Source organism: Electrona antarctica (assembly GCF_951216825.1).
Source record: "Electrona antarctica genome assembly, chromosome: 16".
Classification (NCBI taxonomy): domain Eukaryota; kingdom Metazoa; phylum Chordata; class Actinopteri; order Myctophiformes; family Myctophidae; genus Electrona; species Electrona antarctica.
The window spans coordinates 34,511,170-34,531,207 of record NC_136797.1 but is presented as its reverse complement, the minus strand read 5'-3'; the positions used below and the strand labels follow the sequence as shown (position 1 = coordinate 34,531,207).

General features: G+C 41.1%; 2 protein-coding genes across 8 annotated transcripts in view; one reads left to right on the top strand and one right to left on the bottom strand.

The window, feature by feature from the left end:
* opn4xa (opsin 4xa) overlaps positions 1–20,038 on the top strand; it is a 131,653-nt gene that overhangs the window by 49,995 nt on the left and 61,620 nt on the right. The gene's annotated exons all lie outside the window — the stretch shown is intronic.
* gdnfa (glial cell derived neurotrophic factor a) lies at positions 9,306–14,630 on the bottom strand. Its single transcript, XM_079524934.1, has 3 exons — positions 13,946–14,630; positions 12,919–13,145; positions 9,306–10,136 (listed from the first exon to the last, which is right to left on the bottom strand). The coding sequence occupies exons 2-3, from the start codon at positions 13,118–13,120 to the stop codon at positions 9,568–9,570; spliced, it is 771 nt and encodes a 256-aa protein (XP_079381060.1). The 5' UTR covers positions 13,121–13,145; positions 13,946–14,630; the 3' UTR covers positions 9,306–9,567.

Here is a 20,038-nt window from a genome sequence, read left to right as displayed (position 1 = left end):
CCAGGCACCTAGGCCGGTAATCCAGCCTGACGGCATGTCGCAGGTTCGAGTCCCGAGCCTGTTGGCCTTTGCCGCATGTCTTCCCCCAATCTCTCCCCCCCTTTCCTGTCTAGCTGTACCCTATCAATAAAGGCAAAAAATGGCAAAAGAATATCTTAAAAATATAATAATAATAATATTAACCAATTAAACCCTTGCATATGTGCATAATATGCATTGAAAATATGCATTGCGATTTAGAAAATCTGTTATACTGTAAGTATAATTGATGCCAATCATTTTGTACTTTTATTCAAGTAAAAACTTTAATACAGGCCTCTTACTACTTACAGAGTATTTTCATGTTGTGGTATTGCTACTTGTACTTTTAATAAATCTGAGTACTTCTCTCCACGGCTGGATTCACACCTCTCTCCACCATCTGCTTGGCTGTAAGAATTGGCTCCAGCTATGAAGCTACTGTAATTCTAGTGAGAACCAGCCCATGTTGTGACAGCCAGTTCTAGGTTGGTACCAAGTTGATGGAGACTTTTTTTTTCTCCTAGAGAAGTCAATTATTTCTACCCTTTGTACCCCAATTTAGGCGTTATGCCAATTAATCCTCCCGACACATTTCTGTGTTATCACTGTTGTACCCTACTGCGCCAGTGAGGAGCCCTCACAGGGAAGTAGCGATGGAACGATAATCACTATTGTTTATCGCGATCAAAAACTCCCAAAGAATAGCCCATAGGAGTACATGCAGTGACAGAAATCACCCTGCCTGCCCGGCTTCCCTCCCCTGACATGGGTAATTGTCTCACTACAGGGGAATGGAACCATAGATATTATAAGAAATAGACGCCTCATTTGCCGCTGCAGTTCATTGGAGCGACGTGTATCCCAATGAAGGCGGAAGTGCAGTGCTGAAGGCTTTTTTTTTTTTTTTTTTTAACAAATCTTTATAACAGTCATGACAATATACATTACAATACAAAACAAGACAAACAAACAAACACAAACAACAAAGTTATTAACAATACAACATCAGAGCCAGGGGGATTAGATTACTAACAGAAAACATTAAAGAGTGAACACAAAGCAACAGTTCTCCGCAGCTTTCTTATTTAGAAGTGCTGAAGGCATTTGCTGAAGGCGACTGCGTCGCTGCCCAAGTGACGTCACTCATGTGACTCCTCCACGTCTCTCGCTGTCACTCAAGTGACTACTGGCCAATCACAGCACGTCTTTTCCGGGACTTATGTTACGCACGCGGAAGCTTGTCAAGCTTCCGCTTTGCTTCCGCTAATGCTTTGCAAGGAATGTTGGGAAAATTGTGCCTTCAATGGTGACACACGCGTCAGAGCCGGAAAGGGCGTCTATGTATATATGTCTGTGAATGGAACCCCTAGACTCCGGTGGTGGAGAGGAGCTTTACTCCTGTGCCAACCACCAAGTGTCCTACAAGTACACTCTCAGAGTTAAAGTAATACTCTGGGTTTTACGGTGTGGGCTCACTGGGCTCTTAGCCCTACTGTAGCTCTTCTGGTTTGTCCGATCAGTCATTGCGCAGCATTTGCATAGTGATGTCGATAATAACAGCCACTGTCGTACTTAGACTTCATACATACAGTATATTCATGGCTTGTTCTGATCTGGTTACTGCCCTTTGTTGGTCTATGTTAATTGCTTTGTTTCCGATGTCAGAACAGAACACTCATCTCTTGAAGACAGACACATGATGTACTGTACTGAAAAATATATACATCAAGCAGAATATTGACATGCTGTTTTGTTTTAAATCAAAATGTGTCTTGTAGAACTATTCCGACTACAGTATATTCACTATTTACAAATTCTCTGATAAACCTTACGGTTCCAATTGGTTACATCTGTACATAGTGTTTCAAATGGATGAATTAACACTAAGGATTTTACTCTGACTTGTGACTTTACTTTACTGAGCCTTTTCTTTAATCTACTAGATATATATGTCTGTCTATATATCTTTCTATAAAAGCACCACGTCTCTATCTGTCTGTATGTATGTACGTTGTAATGCACGTAACTGGAGAACCGTTAGCCCCACCGAATTCGACACAGGCATTCGACACCCCCACAGCAAGTGCAGTGCCCGGTGTCGAGTTGGTCAGACCCACGGTTGTCCAGAACCGCCACAAAAGGCCTCTGCCCGGGCTCTGGACAGGGCCCCTGCCCATCTATCTATAAATGCACCACGTCTCTGTCTGTACGTACGTAAGTACGTACGTACGGCTGTAATGCACGTAACTCGAGAACCGACTTCTGGACAAGGCCCCTGCCCATGCTCCATATATGGAGCTGGCCTAACTTCTGACATCACAACACTATATTTGGGCATGCCTGACAGAACTCCATGGAATAAAGGGACACAGAGAGACAGATACAGAAATCTCCATATATGGGCATATAACAGATGGGTGGAATGGGTACTCTGACACGGGTACAACGGGTATTTCATAGCCAGGTGGGGCATGGATCTTCAACTTCCATCGTTACCGACTCGGTGCTCTACAGCCAGGCACCGGTCTAGTATAGTAAATGAAAGATTTTTTTCCAGCACTTGCAACAAATCTTGAATCGATTTGATACAGTTTCTGGTAGAATGTGTTTTGGCCATGACACCCTTCTTCAGTACTTCAGTACAAAACAGAGCCAAGTTGTGTCTCTACTCTCTTATGAGCTTGTTAGTTTGGTTTGTTTGAGTGCTTGAGTAAAAACAAAAGGACAAAAAATACATACAGTAGTATATTTTTGAATTATGTATTCATGACATTTATCGCAATCATTATTTTTGTTTTGTTTGTTGTTTTGTTTTTTTTGTTCCACTCAAACCTCTGATTATTTTTGAATGAACAGCTTTGAGTCTGTGGAAAATATTTCTACCGCAATAACTTTTTTTTTGTCGTAGTCTTGTAGCAATTAGACTGTTTTGGGGAATTTTGTCTGGTACACCAACCCTACAGACATCCAAGCAGTCATTATTATTTGCAGACTGCTTGTGTTGGACATAGCAAGTTGCTCCTTTTATCTAAACATTTATTTAATTTCCATGGCACACTTTACTTATTTTGGTTGCAGTGATTTCCAAATATTGATGAGTTAAATAAACTTCTTGATTGTGTCACTTTCCAGTATTAAAATCATTGCAGTGAATTCTCCTTTCCATAACATAAGAATCATAGCTACATTACTGTCATGGCATAATAATAATCGCTTGCCACACTTAAAGGGATTGTGACATTAAAAAAAGGTTTTTGTAATTTTTCTTAATTATTTTTTAGGTTTTCTGAGCTCAATTGTACACAAAAAACCTAAACTTTTAACAATCAGTAGGTTTTCTGTGGTCTGGGGTTTTCTGGCTCAAACACGTGCTATGGTTTTCCTGCTGTTTGTGATGTAAGAGCCAGCAAATCCCATATATGTCAATGGGATTTGCCAGCAGATGTCACTGTTTTCACTGTTTTGCCTGTTTTCATTGCAGCTCTAAAGGCTTCCAAAGCCTAGAGAAAACTCCAGACCACAGAAAATCCACTGGATGTTCAAAGTTGTTTTTGGGGTGTAATTGAGGTCATAAAACCTAAAAGAAAAACGGGTTATAAAAATAAAGGAAAATTAATGTCATGAAACCTTTAAAGGACCACTTCACCCATTGTAGTACAAAAAATGCTGTGTCTCATATAGGATGGCTGTGGACAGTTGAAAAACCTGCCTACCAGTGACATTTATTTTATTAAATGTCCACATATTTACTTAACTCTATATACTTCATTGACCGGGATCTCCCAGTGGTCTATTCTTGGTCCCTTCCTTTAAATCTCTTCTACTGTATGCTCATTATGACATACCCAGAACAGGGACACTAGGGTTCATATGGTTAACGTACAGTACTCCAGTCTTGAATTACATTAACGCCCTGTAGAGTGTCCATAAGTATTTCAATGGACAGACATACAAATTCCAGGGATTGTATGTTTATTTTCAGTATACATTCCTCAGGAATGCTGCCTCAGGGTATACATACCAGTGTGGTTGATGCTTTGAGTCTGAGGGTTGTAATTGTTTACCAAAGAACATTTGTTTGTAAAGACATAAATTGGTGCCACAAGGTTTATATGACTTCTGTATTGCTAGACTTTGTTTGGGAAAATGCCTGAAATAGTGGATTTGCTTTGCTTTGCCAATAGCAGCTTAAATAAGTACACACTCTATGAGATATGTGTTTTTAATGCATAGCTGACACCAAATATTGCATACACCATGTATTCATGGTGATTGAATTCACTAGCTTTCATTCTAAAACCAAATTCAAAAGGTTATATTTCTTATCTTCATTCTTTTCAAGATTTTAGACATTTTTGAAGATTTTGACATTGTTGAAAATGTGTTTAAAAGTGATTGGCTTGCGGTCCGGGCAGCGCACTGCAGGTTCGAGTCCTGTTCCTGGCGGTCTTTGCTGCATGTCTAATGTCTGATGGCAAAACATTTCTGGTCATAATTATTATACATTTTAAAACATTTAAATGTTATATGGGCAAAGTACTGTTTATTCTTGTTCACCTTAACCGGCAGCTACCATAATAAATAAATAATTCAAAACAGTTCAAACAACTTCAGAAACTATCTATAATGTGCAATGTGAGACGTGGGCTTGTAGATTGGCATACGACAAGCTCAAGTGGTCAGATTCCAATGTCAGATTCCATACCTTCTCAACAGTTAAACACAGTGAGAAGCTGCATATCATCTGGATTTTGGGCAGTTTGCCCTGGAGAAGCCTCCAGTGCCCTCAGACCATTGATGTAAACCCTAGTATGGCCTAATCCTGTCCAGACCCAACTGATGTCAGCAGCCCGAGGCTACTGTCTGCACCAATTCTGGGTGATGTCACATTCTACTCATGATCACTGGAGCCATTTACCTCTTTCGCCTCTTTTCTTTCCTGAGCTCATACAGTACATTAAGCCTTACACTTCAACTGATTTAAAAAATATAGCCTGAGACTATCAGTTGCTTTCCGGTGAGCAACACCGTTGTACTACAAAGTAAACATTGGGTTAACCCATTTTGGGGCGGGAACCCCTTTTGGTGTTAGCATTATGTTATGCTTTAGCTATTGAAAAATAGCAGATCTGCTATTTTTGAAAAATCGAAGAACGACTGACATAGAAACATAGCTTTTTCAGAAAACTGTCAGGATGTAGAAGACATTTTTAGAATCTGATCTCAGGTCAGAATGGGTTAATGACATGCCCAAACAGGGACATCATATATCAAATAGGTTGTATGAATGATCAGTGTTTTTATTCTACTCACAAGAAAAAAAACAAAAAAAACAAAACAAGGTAGGACATAAATGATGGGCTGTATACACACTTAAGACCCCGCTTACTGAGTCACCCTGCCTGCACCTCTGCCATTTTCTCATCAGCGTTTACATATCTTCTTTGCACGGTGGAAACATTCTCCTTGAGTGCCTCAATTTACAGCATAGTGTCGCTTTACAGCTAGCTTTTGTTTACTGTACAACCATGAGCCGGTGTTCAGGAATGCACAACAGCAAAGAGTAAAGCCCAATGTATATGTTGTCGTACAACGTCATGTGTCAGAAATAGCCAATATACAAGCTCACTATGCGTTGCGTCTGCAGCGCTTTGTGAACTCATGGATCTGCTATTTTTGATGTGCTACACCAGGGGTTCTCAACGTTTTTGGCCGGGGACCCCCGGAAATGCTTTGGCAATGTCTCGGGACCCCCGCCCCGCCCCCTCCCGACCCCCAATATAAATTGACTGCTACAATAACCTTAAACCATTTTGGGCGGGAACCCCTTTTGGTGTTTTAAGCATTGTTATAATTTAGCTATTGAAAAATAGCAGATCTACAAGCTCATAGCGCGCCACCGAGTGGCGCGCTATGAACTTGTAGGTCTGCTATTTTTGAAAAATCGTGAAAATAAAATTATTTTTTGGAAAATATTTTGGGGACCCCCCAAAATAATAGAACCCCTGTGCTACACCATCATACGACGGAGCATGAATGAAGCCTAACACATTTCACTCTTGGTAATACTTACTTGCTCTAATTCACCTCAATTTCCGCCCCTTATTTACAAATCATGTCGCAGTTTCTCTTCCTATAGCTAATTTGGCAAATTGCCGTCAGCTAAATGTTTTGGGTCAGAAAAACAGGAGAGAGACTTGTTTAATAGAAACAAGTTTAATTCTGTAAAAAGTTATAAAATGAATATTGTACAAAAATAAAGTTTGTCGAGAGCTTTGGTTCAGTAACACAAAAACAAGTGACAATATTTTTTCACAAACACAACATGAAGTGAAAACAAATGCAATCCTTCCCACCTCACGTTAACACTGACAATTTCTCCATCCCTATACTCCATTTACCTTTGCCTGTTTACATTCACATCAAATCTGTAGGGGTAATCAACACACTGCAGATAAAGAACATTGACAGTTGAGCAAAACAACCATAAAGACTAGAGTGGCTGGTGGTCTGGGTTCACACACTTTAATGTATGGTATCGTGAGGCTCTCCGAAGGCCAAAAGGCTACTGGGAAGTCTCCTAAATGCACATTCTCATCTGGAAAGGCTTATACATGAATCAACTGTTAAAGGAGAAGATGATCCAATTGATGAGCTATGCTGTTAAAAGCTAGTTCCTTTCCCCTCGGTAGTATTTGGCCTAAATTCTGCTTGATGCTGTGGATTTGTTCTTTGTGTAGGGGGGATTATAGAGTAAAGCTGGCTTGGTTGCTGTTGGGGGGGCACAGATACCCTGGTCCCTAATCCGTGCTAACATCAAGACCTGTCAGAGGGACCTTTTACCGGTACATTTTTATACTTTTAAATGAACGCTATAGATGTTACAATGCAGGAACTTGAAACGGACATGCTAACTTGCCCTTTATAAAAATCCTATTATCTTGAATTTATTCAATTCTGTGTAATAATATTCACTCAGGGATAACACTTGCTGATGTCATCTTATACCATATCCTTTTCCATCGTTAGTAATGTCTACACTGTCAGCACCTTTGTTGAAATGTAAAAAATACGATTACATTATTTTAACAATGGCAGAGCTTTTTTAAATGTTGCAAAACTCATATAGCTTTTGCAAATTGTTGCAGTTTTGAGCAGAAACCTTGTATGTCCAAGACCAGAGAATAACATGTGTTCCAATGATCCAATATAGTTATTTAGTCACAACCTCTTAATTCTTTTCATTCATTCCATATTATATAACCCACAAACTTAATAAATTTCCACCTGGCATCCCTATTTTGGGCATGTCATATCACGCTATATCACAACACATTGTGAGCTTTTTTTTTAAAGAAGAAAAACAACAACATAAAATGACAAATTATGGAGATACAAGGTTTCTACCCGACATCGGTGAAATGGGAGTTCTGGTGAAATATCATAGATCATTTTCAAATGCCCAGTCAGTGAGAAAGGTGACTCTGTCAGAGCAGAGACAGAAACTTAGTTAATTTCAGGAACATTAAAGCACAGTGGGAAAGAAACCATTACAGATTTTTTTTTCTCATTCTTTCGTTTCAGATATTATTACAGACAGGCAGTAGCTATTGCAGTTTGTACACAGTAAAATGGGAATTTACTATCAATTTGAATCAGATTTTATATAGATTTTGTCTTTCAGACAAAACGATATTTTTATTTGACATAATTTACTTGTTGAATGATCTAATAATGACGTTATCTTTGGATTTAGCATTTCCAACCTACACAACATGTAACTTAAAACTCCTTTTGTAGTTCAAGCAGCTGAATGTGTGTGTGTGTGTGTGTGTGTGTGTGTGTGTGTGTGTGTGTGTGTGTGTGTGTGTGTGTGTGTGTGTGTGTGTGTGTGTGTGTGTGTGTGTGTGTGTGCGTGTGCGTGTGCGCGTGTGCGTGTGTTTTATTCACAAAGATAATCCTAGAATATTTATTATTTACTATTATACGCTAGAAAAATGAACAGAAGAGCCAAGGATCTCTCTGTCCCCTTTGTAAACAGATAATGGCATGCCATGGTTAGAGTAGGAGTCACTACCCTGGCACTGTGAAGGGTGGGTGAGCAGCAGCAAGTGACTCATCGTTCCCAGATCCCTGAGCCCCAAAATGTCTCAGACTGGTACTCTGGTGCCAGCGAACTGTCAAAACACACTCAAACCCTGCATCCCTCAAAATGATCCAAATCAATTGAATGCCACAGATGAAAAACAGTCTAAGTCCACACTATTTATCCATAATGTATAAATGATAGATAAGGGGAACGAAAAGTCCAAACGAAATTTGGACTTAGACTGTTTGTCGTCTGTGGTACTCAATTGATGAGTTGGGTTGAAAAGGTTACATTGGTCCATTCCTCTCTCTGCACTACTCATGCTTCTTTTCCTAAACATAATGCCTGATTTATACTTAGTTGTGTGCCATGTTGCTCGCGGAAAATCGTGCTTCGGCAAGCTCACAATTTGTTGCAGTGCGACACGTTGTGACCTTGTAGATCAACTATGTCCTGTGCACAACATTGCCACGCAACCAAGTATAAATCACCCTTTAAGAGTGTGCAGACTGAGATACCCTGGAATTCAGAAGAAATAATAGTGTTTGGAGCTACGGGTGAGTTTGATTAGCTGTGGCCATACCTCTGTTGCGTTTCACCCAACTGGATTTCCCATGAAACTATACGTGCTCCATTTTGGCACCACCCAGGACAAACAAAGTAAATAAATAAGAAAACAAACATTTTTTAAAGTTAAAGTTGATTGCAATAAATAACAATAAGTTAATTCAATCTTAATAAATACATCTCTTATACATATATATATATAATGTGTATATATATATAGATATATATATAGAATTTAAATGTGTGGATTTTACATAGATGTACGTTGTACCAAAAGTCTTTGAAACCCCTCGTGGTATTTCATCCCTTGGCTCTGAATATAAACATAAACATCCAGTCTATTCAGTGGAAGTGATCTGGACTGCAGCTGAATACACTCCCAAAGCCGGTCTCTGCTCTCATTTAGAGACTAAGGAGCCAGCAATGGAAAACTGATGTTCCTGGGAAAATGAATTGTCCCGGGAAAAAAACGAAATTGAGCCAACCTACTCCGAGCAGAGTTCCACTTCAGTCTCACCTTCAAGAAAACAAGGTTGACCGTCAGTCAAGTCTGTCAGTGTAACAGAACAGAACTGTATCATTTGCAATGGGGTACGCATCTGACACAATCACACTGTAGGAGGTTTTTACACTGAAGAGACCACTATATATACTCACCCAGTATACCATCTGTTCAGAGTGGTGCAAGGTCAGGTTGACCACTGACACATAGAGGGGACACTTTAGAGACCACACACTCCCTCATCATCCAAAAGTATTTCCCCAGCATCCTTGTCATTTCCCCATATCCAAGAGTGTTTCCTCCCTGTGGGGTAAAGCACCAATCTTAACATGTGGCCTAATGTCACTGATGGCCACATTGATCAGTGTGTCACGTACACATGACTTCATCAGACACAGGCACACTTTCTGGCAGAATGCTTCTTCAGAGTGTGATACACCACATTGTCATCCAGGAACGACAAGTCGTCATCAAAGGAAATTGGTCGACAGCAGGTGCGGGAGGGCGTGTCCTTGTCCAGCTTCTTGTTGTGGGTGAGATTGTTGAGGATTTTGTCATAGTTGGTCTCGGCATCGACACAAGGGCCACTGCAGTACCTGAAGATCATCTCCTCTTTGGTCCTGTATCCGAGCCCCAAGTCTGTAACATTCAGGTGAACCTCCTTTAGCAAGCAGCCACGAGTCTGCACCGATATGCTCTCCCTCCCCTTTTCACCCCGGCCTCCTTTACTCCCTCGACTCCCCCCTCTTCCTCTGCTCTTTCTCTTGTCTCCGCGTCCTCCTCTCCCCACTGCTCCCGCTCCTCTGTCTGTGTTTGCTGCTCCCCTCTGTCTCGTTTGCTCCCTTCGTCCCCTCGAGCCGTCATGATGCTCTGTTGACCTCCGCAGTCGACCAATGGTAGCCTCTATAAAGTCCATTACATCATCAAACTGTTCTGGATAGGGGCCTGTGATGTCATCTGGAAGATACAGAGGCAGCTCATTAAAGCTAGTACATACTATTACGCTACATGGTACAAAGGTATCAAACTAGTTGCAAAACAACTGCTATATTTAGTACTACTACTCAACACAACTGTAATCTGTCGCAATTTATCACAATCATAAATTGTATACAGAGTTACAGATCAAGTTCGTTCCAATTTCCAGTTCAGTTTGAGGTTTGTTTTAGTCTCAGTAATCTCTTTTGAATGTATCTTGGAACATCTTTGTTCCATTTAAAAAAAAGCTTCAAACTTGACTAGAAAGTACAGTAATATAGGCGTGTTGTGACATTGAAATAGAGCAGATTCACTCTGTTCTAAACATAAAACATTCACCCCATACCCCATAGGGAATGAACTTGTAAAGCCTTTGATCCTCCAATAATAGATTCTGATCCTATTAGAGAGTCATCTCCCTTTTACTTCTTATCCCCTTATTCGACAATCTGGCAACATGCATGCAGCAAAATTATTGTTTAATGACTCAATTCATGTTACGCTAATCATATTAGCACACGGCAACATCAAGTCCATATTTATTGGAGCACCATTGGAGCATTCTTCTGTGTGTGTGCGTGTGTGCGAGCGAGCGGTGTGTGTGCATGCACGCCTCCGTGAGTGAATGCGTGCAGTTCTATTTGTGTCAGGAAGTCAACTATGCAGGTTGTGATGTCTGGCGAATGGTGGTGTCAGTAACGCAGGCGCTCTATGGAGGTGTCACCTATCTCGCCTGTCTTACCTGCCTCCCTGCCGGAGAACAGGTCATCTAATCCCCTCAGTTCCATGGCTGATTGGGCCACCACTCGGGTATCAGGTGAGCCCAGGCCAATCTGTTTAGACACCCCTGCCCTTTGATTTAGACGCCTCTTATTGTATGTCAGCTGATAGCAGGGATGTCATGTATCGTACATCTGCTGACAGACCAGACAAGTGGTCATGTCAAAATGGAGAGGTTGATTGTGGAACCTAGCTCACGATGCACTACGCTTCTTCTCTGGTGGATTACTTTGACTACCACCAGACTCTACCAGAGGGTTTGTTTGTTTGAACTTCATCATCTGCATTGTAATGCCTCTGCAACGTGGCACTCGACAATAACGGATTTCATATAATGTGAAACGTTAATGTGACAACACGTTTTTCAGTTGAAAAGGATTTTTGTCAAGCCACACGTTGCATGACACGTTGCTGAGGCATAATATCAGGCTGAACAACCAATGAGATTCAATACAATAAATAATTAAATACAACTTAATCTTGCATTTGCATTGACAACAATATTTGGCGTAATACTCTAACACTAAAAGAGCCATCTCTCCCTATGCTCATCCCTGCAAAGTCTCTCACCTTCTATGGTTTAGAACTTGGACTGACTCCATGTCTTGCCATTGACATTACACACAAAACAAAAGTCTGAACATCCCATTGAGTTGCAGTGTTGTTTACACCTTAGTGCATAGTTAATGGTCTTGGGTTACAGAACAGATCAGTGAAGTCACCATGGCACAAACAGAATATGAGGTGAGAGGACAAACATATCACAAAATGTTCCATTCCTTATCTAGTTCTTGGCCTGGTTTAGGTCTACTACTGTGTAAAGATGATATAGTGTCACATTGATCTAAACAAAAGAAATTCCTACCCACTGCTGTAGCTAAAATGAACATAAACACTGAAGTCTCACTTGATGGTTCAAACTCTCCTGTGTTGTTCACCCTCTCCCCTAAAATACCTTGCATCTGGTTCGGATTGCCTCCTCTAATTTGGTTAGCCACTAAAATGTACTTCGTTGTACGTCAAATAGCAAAAATAGCCAATCTATGAGCTTGTAGATATGTTATTGTTTGACAAAATTATGTTCACCATTTTTGTGCCAATTATACCCAGAACAGGGATGCTAGGGTCCATGTGGCAACCATGGAAAACCATGATTTCTCCACTGCGATAGTGTAAAGCCCGTGGGTCTCCAAGTCACAGACATGCATGCGTGAACATAAACAAGACAAGGTACTGGGGACACTAACTTCTACTGAAGATGGGATCTGCGCTGCCATGCCCATTTTGACAACAACATGAAGCAAGTCCTGAATGTTAGTTTGACTGATAAATTAACTATTTATAACTTAAACGTATTTGTACATGGTCGGCTTTTTTCCCTCTGCACAAAAAAGTCTTAGCCGATCTAGAAGCTCACAACATGTTGTGTTTTGTGATCTTGTAGATCAGCTATTTTCGCTCAATGTTTTCAACACACAATATTTTACTGTGCCATAACAAAACACTGTAAAGTTGTTGATTAATACTTATGTCTGTGGCATAATTGGCATTTGATATTTGTCTATTTCGATTAAGACAAAACCATTTCATCAGCCATGGTGTAACATACACACACCATCAATACTAGCATCTGAAGGCTTCCATCATAAAAAAACCCTCCCCCATAACCCTATAACTGTCGCTTGAAAACTCATTCAAAAGTCAACACTCAACAGTACGTGAGATAAACACTTTAAATTGCTCTTCTCCCTCAGTAGTTAGGGTTACGTTCCCAGTGGCATTTTGTTTACCGGAGCTTTGAACAACGTTCAGACTGTTGCTGTTGTGTGTTTAGAATCTGATAGTCCCATCTTCAGAACTTTCCAGGCATCTATTATGAGCCTCAAGTGGACCAAGTAAAACACCAGTCAAGTGTCTGTATTTCACAATCTAAACTTAAAGATGTATAAAGCATTGTGTAAAAACGTCTAGTGTGCCTTACACTGATCCTCCATGGATATCTCGTGCAGACTGTGGTCTTCAGACTGGAACTCTGGCTCTTTTTCCTCCTCAGACAGGGAAGAAGAATCACTGTAGCTACTGGGGAAATACGTTCTTTTGGCTGGCTGAAGGTTTTGGTAGAGGGGTCTTGCGGAGACGCTCAGGAGCAACAAACACATGGCCAAAACATCCCATAACTTCATTTTAGACTAGTTCCAATGAAGGAAGCTGTGAGGGGAAAAAAAACAAAACAAAACATTAGGTGTTTCATTTGGTAGAGCTATAGAAACTACAAACAACAAATAAAACAAAAAAAAAGCATGTTACAAAACTCTTCTTTGGTCTATTCTGCCTGTACACAAAGTGAGTTATTGTGTTCTGCCAGATCCTTGCATGTGATCAGTATAAACACATTAGTAGGTTATTACATGTATGCATGCATTTTAACATATTTAGAGGTTCCTTTGGTAATATCTGTCATCATGTCTTGAATCATTCAGTCACGTTGTGCCAGTGGCTGCATGCATTGAGAGATATGGCCATAACTCCTAAATTCCTCATGTTATATAAAAAGTAGAATATCACAACATTGAAAACACAGCTATACCTTCGACTATAGCATAATCATTGGGATTACTGACATAAAGATTTGAATTGTCTCTGCGCAGTCTTGTGTTAAACCGAGGCTATGCAAAAAATAAACAGATCGCTGGTAGATGCAGGCACTGAAGCCATTCGCAATGACAGCCTAAATATTGGTATAAAATAAGGCCAGATGGTAATTAGCAAAGACCAGGCTACGTGACTCTTCTTAGTGGCATGTTGAGTCTGTATAGGCTACTGCAAACAGCTCTGCGTGCATATAGGCTACAGCATGCGCAAGTCTTTGTCTTCATGAATATAGTTTCATTGCAATTATGACATCCAGATATGTCCTTTGCTAGAAAGTGTGTGCAAGAATGCGTGCACTTTCCGTTTGCCACCTGCATGTGTTAAACAAATAGAACAGTCATGCTGTGGTCACTTACCTTAAAATCTGGTCCATGCAGACCTGCAACTAATTGGTTGTTAGTCTCAAAATCCAAAGAAAAAACATGGCTCATTTAATGTTCCAAGTTGAAACTATATTATCCGAAGGCTTTTGGATAGTGTGTCGCTGAACAGCGAAGGGACGTCTTTCTTCCACAGTTCAAATTCATTGACAATGTCCAAAGGCAAGAATGCCAAATGCAACACTATCTGTGTTTTTCATACTCTGCTACGGCGCACGAAAGCACGCGTCTTTTCACGCCGTGGAGTCCAAAGGTAGGCTACGTGGAGAGAATGGACACGGTGCTGTTGCGCACTCCGGTGGCACAGACAGTCGCTGATTAATTGGATGCTATGTTTCCACGTTGGAAATCCGAGAGAGTTCCACCATCTCCAACTCGAAGGAGTCAAATGAAGACATCAGCGTCGCCAAGTGCGGGTCGCCAAAGCGAGGCGCGCACGGCAGATGTATAGAATATCTCTTTTCAACAGCGTAACGAGCGACAATGTCTTGTCTTCTAGAAAGAATATGCAAAATAAATGACGCGCCGGTTTTATCCAGCGCGTATGCGGTCGTCAAATGCGATGGCGCTATTTTCATAATCGCCAATATTCCTGACCTTGATATCGTGACCAAAAGACGGGCGAATATTTATTCTCCATTTCTCCAAGTTAAGTGGTGTCGTTATCTCCTCTCTCACTGGAATGGCAGGACAGATGTGCAGCACTGCAGCTGCCTGCGCATTACACCGCACCGGGAGCAGAAGGCGTTTTGGAGAGATTTATAGTTAAACGCGCGCTGACGTTCAGAGCAGTTGGTGTCCGCCTCTCTTCTCTCGACCTCTGCAAGACCAAACAGCATGAGTAACTGAAGTCCACACACACACATCCCTCCAAGAGCCACCCTTGGCGCTCCGCTCGGAGGCTCGCAGTTTTGAGATGTCTTGAGGATTATGTCACACTCCTGATGTCCTCGGATTCGATTTCAGTATGCGGAAAGCGATTTGGAGATGTTCTGTTGCGATGCATGTTTCTGATCTCCCCGCGCCGTGCCGAGTGTCGAGTTCCGTCTGCTGGGTACACACATCTCAAATTAGGATGCCCACCGCACTTATTTACGCACACTTATTTACTATAGAACACACGTGTAAATAAGTGTGGTGGGTGAGATGAAATCATTACTATTATACGTGCGCAATTTAATGTACAGTATCCATGCGTATTACACACGACTTTAATTCACATTATCACATAAGTTATATATACCAGTCCATTATAGCCTACCTTGAAGCAGTTGGTCATTATTGACAATAAGCAGTGTCTTATGACCAAGAGCCTAGCGGGAAACTGTATAGGCCACAAAAGAAGGACTCCACATCATGGTGTGTGGCACTGGCACTGCAGGTACCTGACTGAGGAACCTTTTCCATTATCCTCCTGATTTACACTTAAATAGTTCCCCCTTTCATCTTCTGCAGGAGTGTATCCAATCTCTTTGTGTTCAAAGCAAGGGGACATTGAGGGTTTCCATAAAGTTGACATGATTTTCATCTTCTATAAAGCAGTGGTTCTCAACCTGTGGGTCGACCTTTTTATACCTAAAAAAGGAAAGAAAAAGAACACTGTGGCATCAAAAGTAATCAACAAACTAACTAAGCTAATGTCTAATAATAAGAAAGAGGCAAACAATCAGAAAATAGCTTATAGATCGACTATTTTCACAACTGCAGAGTCAAACAAAATTGAATGCCTGAACTCTTACTGTACATTCCAAGTGCATGCAGGGTCCCCAGTTTAAATATGATTCATTTGGGGGGGTCAGGGCCTGAAAAGGTTGAGAACCACTGTTTTAAAGCAAGCTTTTTCTTCTTATTTTTTACCATGCAGTACAAAACTGTTCTAAATCACCTGTCATGACAAACGGCTGTCTAAATTAATTCTATAATAATTATACTATACTATACTATGCTATGCTATGCTGTGCTGTGCTGTGCTGTGCTGTGCTGTGCTGTGCTGTACTGTACTGTACTATACAAATAATAATAATAAATATAGGTGCAAGCAGCTAATGTATATGACAGGGTCAAGCCCAAAAAGAAAAAGCTATACGCAAAATACACAATGAGCTATATAAACATTGATGACTGAAATTCATGAACAGTGAAAGACTGAAAAGTAATAAATAAAAATCACACTTGTGTAAAGTGAGGGGCACTCATCATCGTACATCATCACATTCCATGCTCAGCCAATCAAATCATCACAAATATGGCGCACAGACACACACAGCTCACACATTCCACAGCTTGGCCGGAGCCAGGAAGGACACTTGGAGCATTGGCCAGGCTGTTATAGGGATGGGATTGACAGTATAGTATGGATTTATGGCAGAATATGATGTGTTTCAGCTTGGCTTTCTGTTATAGTTGAAGTTTGTAGCTATCCGATTTTGGTTGTGGTCCACAACCACAACTTGTGGAACCTCTCTTGGCTGATACAATAGTTGCTCTACCATAGTGTTGACTATTATCTTTTTCTTTCTGTTCATATTTCAAATCAATTCTGTTCAAATAAGAGGTTGGTTAGGTTGAGAATAAGAGGTTGGTTAGGATGATTATTATCTGTGGGTGTGTTGTAGGTGTCTTAATTCATGTCCAATCAAATGATCGCTATTCCGTGAACATTGGACCTTGTGCTCAGTGCATTGGTGTCCAGGCAGAAATGTAATTTTGCCCAAGAGCAAAGTAATGTCCTTGTGCATGATGTGTAGCATTGTCAAATTGTCAAAAATCTATTACCAAGAGTAGATTATGTAAAAAGATTTTGGAAGTAAATAGCAAATGCATGTAAGATGTCTGACACTGGTTCTATGGGAACTTGGGAAGCATTGCAGTTCTCAAATTCTGCCCAAACCCCTGACCCGACATTTTCAGGCCTTCATTTTCAGGCTTGTTGAGAACTCTATAGGAAGCATCGCTCAGTGTAAAGTCCAGTTCATAAGCCCTAAGCACGGGAGCAGCGCATGTTCGACCGCATGTCCGACCGTTGTTTCCGCATGTCGGTCCGTTAGTGTGTCGGAATCTGTGTGTGCATCCCAAATTGACTACATAGATGGATGTCTTCAAAATGACTGCTGCTTGGACCTGTGGAGTGTGGACGTCTTCCCAGGTTGAGCACAGTCATGTGAGTAGACATCTGTGAGTAGACATCTGCCTAGGACATATATGTCAAACTCAAGGCAAAGTGAATTATCTTTGGCCCGCGGAATGATATTTAATTAGTATTAGAACTGGCCCTCTGGTATACTGCACGGACCACCATAATACTACAAGTCCGCCAATGCACTGCGAGTGCATTGCACATATCACATACTATGAAAGCAGTGCTTGGTGAGGATCATAGAACAGGAAACTGAGCTTAATAATAATGCATTTTCAGTTTTAAATGCATTTACTTTTTTGCTGTTTGCCTGGGATGTCCTCATGACCGTGGTGCCTGTGTGTTGAAACACAGTCCGGCCCTCGACCAATTTCTTTATTTTGGCCCACTGTGTATTTGAGTTTGACATCCCTGGCCTAGGAGGTCCAAGCGGCAGTCATGTATTGTGTCCTTCCTTGCATACAGTACCTGTCTGTGTGACCTGTCCATTAGAATTTTCTATAAAACTGGCTGGTACACTCTGAGTATGCCTTGTATACACACAGGACTTTGAAATGCAAAGGTTTGCAGACAGTCACACATGAACTCACCACCACGTTAATGTCTGCTCCCTGTTTTAAACAATACAGACACTAAGCAGTAAGCAGCACCTTAAGAAATGGTTAAATGTCCGACATGAGCCAAACTTGGCAGAATGCGTAACAATAAATCTATCTAATTTGACCTGACCAATAATGAGCCTTTTATGAACGAGAAACCATTGTATATATTATATATTCCCTGTTCACAACCATTTTGATGGATACATGCATATTTAAAAATCAGACTGATTCGACTGCCAATCTCTCAGTCGAATCATGCATGGTTCGACTACCAGTCAACTATAGGCAACATTTGGCCAATCAGATTTGACTACAATAATTCTTAGTTGGGGACAGGCCTAATGGAATGCATAAAAAGACAACATATCAGTTCCTTCCAGCTTGACCGATTCATACCAAAGTGAAACAGACAAGCAGAACATGAAGTGAGACAAAAATATGGACAAGCACGCAATACGCCAGTAGACCTGTGTGCCGCTAATTTGCAAAATGACACACCCACGGGCCCCGCACCTCTCCTACCACACTGGCACAGCAAGTTCCAAAAATAACAGGTGCAGGTGGGTAAGAAGCATGACATGACGTATCTCCGGAGATGGTCAATTCATCCATTCACTCCAAGTTAGGGCTATTAGTCTTGTTTAATTTGGTCAGTGCTATTAACCACACAGGTTATGATCTACTGGCTAGTGGCTACTTCAGTACTTTAAAGTTTGCAACTTGTTGGTTGCTACAAACAGTCTTGTTTTGTTACCACTATTTCTAGCTCTTATTAGTGAGATTAATTTGGCATGGCATGAAATTATATACCACATATTGTGTTATACAAATGCTGACACGGAAAGCATCATTCACACGCAGTTGGTAGGGAAAATGAAATGACAATCTTACGAATCGATTTTGTCTGTATTTCTATCAACTATTCTGAAAACAAATATTTATATCAACAAGCTCTGAATACATGACTCACACAGAGATTGATGGGTAGCAATAAAAGTCAGACTCATATGACTGCGGAGACATTCCTATTACAAGCCCTTTGTGGGTCTTTAAGGTGATTTAAAGTGCTGACATTGAAAGCATTTTTGTGTGGGTGGAGTTGAGAATTTCGCAGCCACCGGGTAGAATCAGAGAGGGCCATCCCCTCTGGAGAAGACCTGGTTCTTCTGGGGGTCTGTTCAACGTGGCTCAATTTCACATAAACTAAAACTGATTTGTAGACCACTTCCTGTGATTACATCACCATATCCACACAGAAGATATCTTACTCACTTGGACTCTTGATGCACAGCTGAACGTTTTTGTTTTGTTTTCTTTGATGGTCACTTTGTTGTTTGTAGCTGGCCATAAACCGGCAGCAGTTGTAATTCCTTACAGTATAATATGATATTTCATTCTGTGAAAGCAAAAACTATACCTGAAGTTCATTATTTTCACTAATGAATATTCATTTTTGATAATTTGTTAAAATTTGCCAAAATACTTTATCAGTGCAATAGTGAACAAATGCACCACTGTCTGTCGCGTGTACAGCTGTAATGCACGTAACTCGAGAACCATTCGCACCACCGACTTCAAATTCGACACACACGTTCCACACCCCCACAGGGAGTGCAGTGCCCAGTGTTGAATCGGTCGGAACCCACGGTTGTCCAGAACCACCACAAAAGGCCTCTGCCCCGGCTCTGGACAGGGCCCCTGCCCAGGGTCCATATATGGAGCTGGCCTCCATATATAGGAATAAAGGGACAGAGAGACAGATAAAGAAATCTCAAATCGACACACGCGTTCCACACCCCCACAGGGAGTGCAGTGCCTGGTGTCGAATCGGTCGGAACCCACGGTTGTCCAGAACCACCACAAAAGACCTCTGCCCGGCTCTGGACAGGGCCCCTGCCCAGGCTCCATATGGAGCTGGCCATTTCTTACATCACAAATATGCATAGACTCCATATTTGGGCATGCCTGACAAAGAACTCCATATATGGGCATAAAAGGGACACATAATAACTGGGGGGGGCATGCATTTCCAACTTGCATCGTTCCAAGTAGGCCAGTGACCAATGGGTCTAGTCTATCTTATATCTATAAATACACCATGTCTCGGTACATCTGTAATCCACGTAACTTGAGAACAGTTAGCACCGACTTCAAATTCAACACACACGTTCCACATACAGTATGTCTGCCACTAATGTGGATGATCTGTCTGTAGCTCTTAACAAGGAACTACAGAACATATCAGAGTGGGTGGTGAACAATAGGATGGTCCTGAACATCTCAAAGACTAAATCCATTGTATTTGGATCACAGAATATATGCTCAAGTCAA

What these genes read in the sequence shown, in the direction of transcription:
- gdnfa (XM_079524934.1), bottom strand. Translation starts at nt 13,120, where the DNA reads ATGAAGTTATGGGATGTTTTGGCCATGTGTTTGTTGCTCCTGAGCGTC. An exon ending in GATATCCATGGAGGATCAGT is followed by an intron (nt 10,137 to 12,918) that starts GTAAGGCACACT and finishes TGTATCTTCCAG; the next exon opens with ATGACATCACAGGCCCCTAT.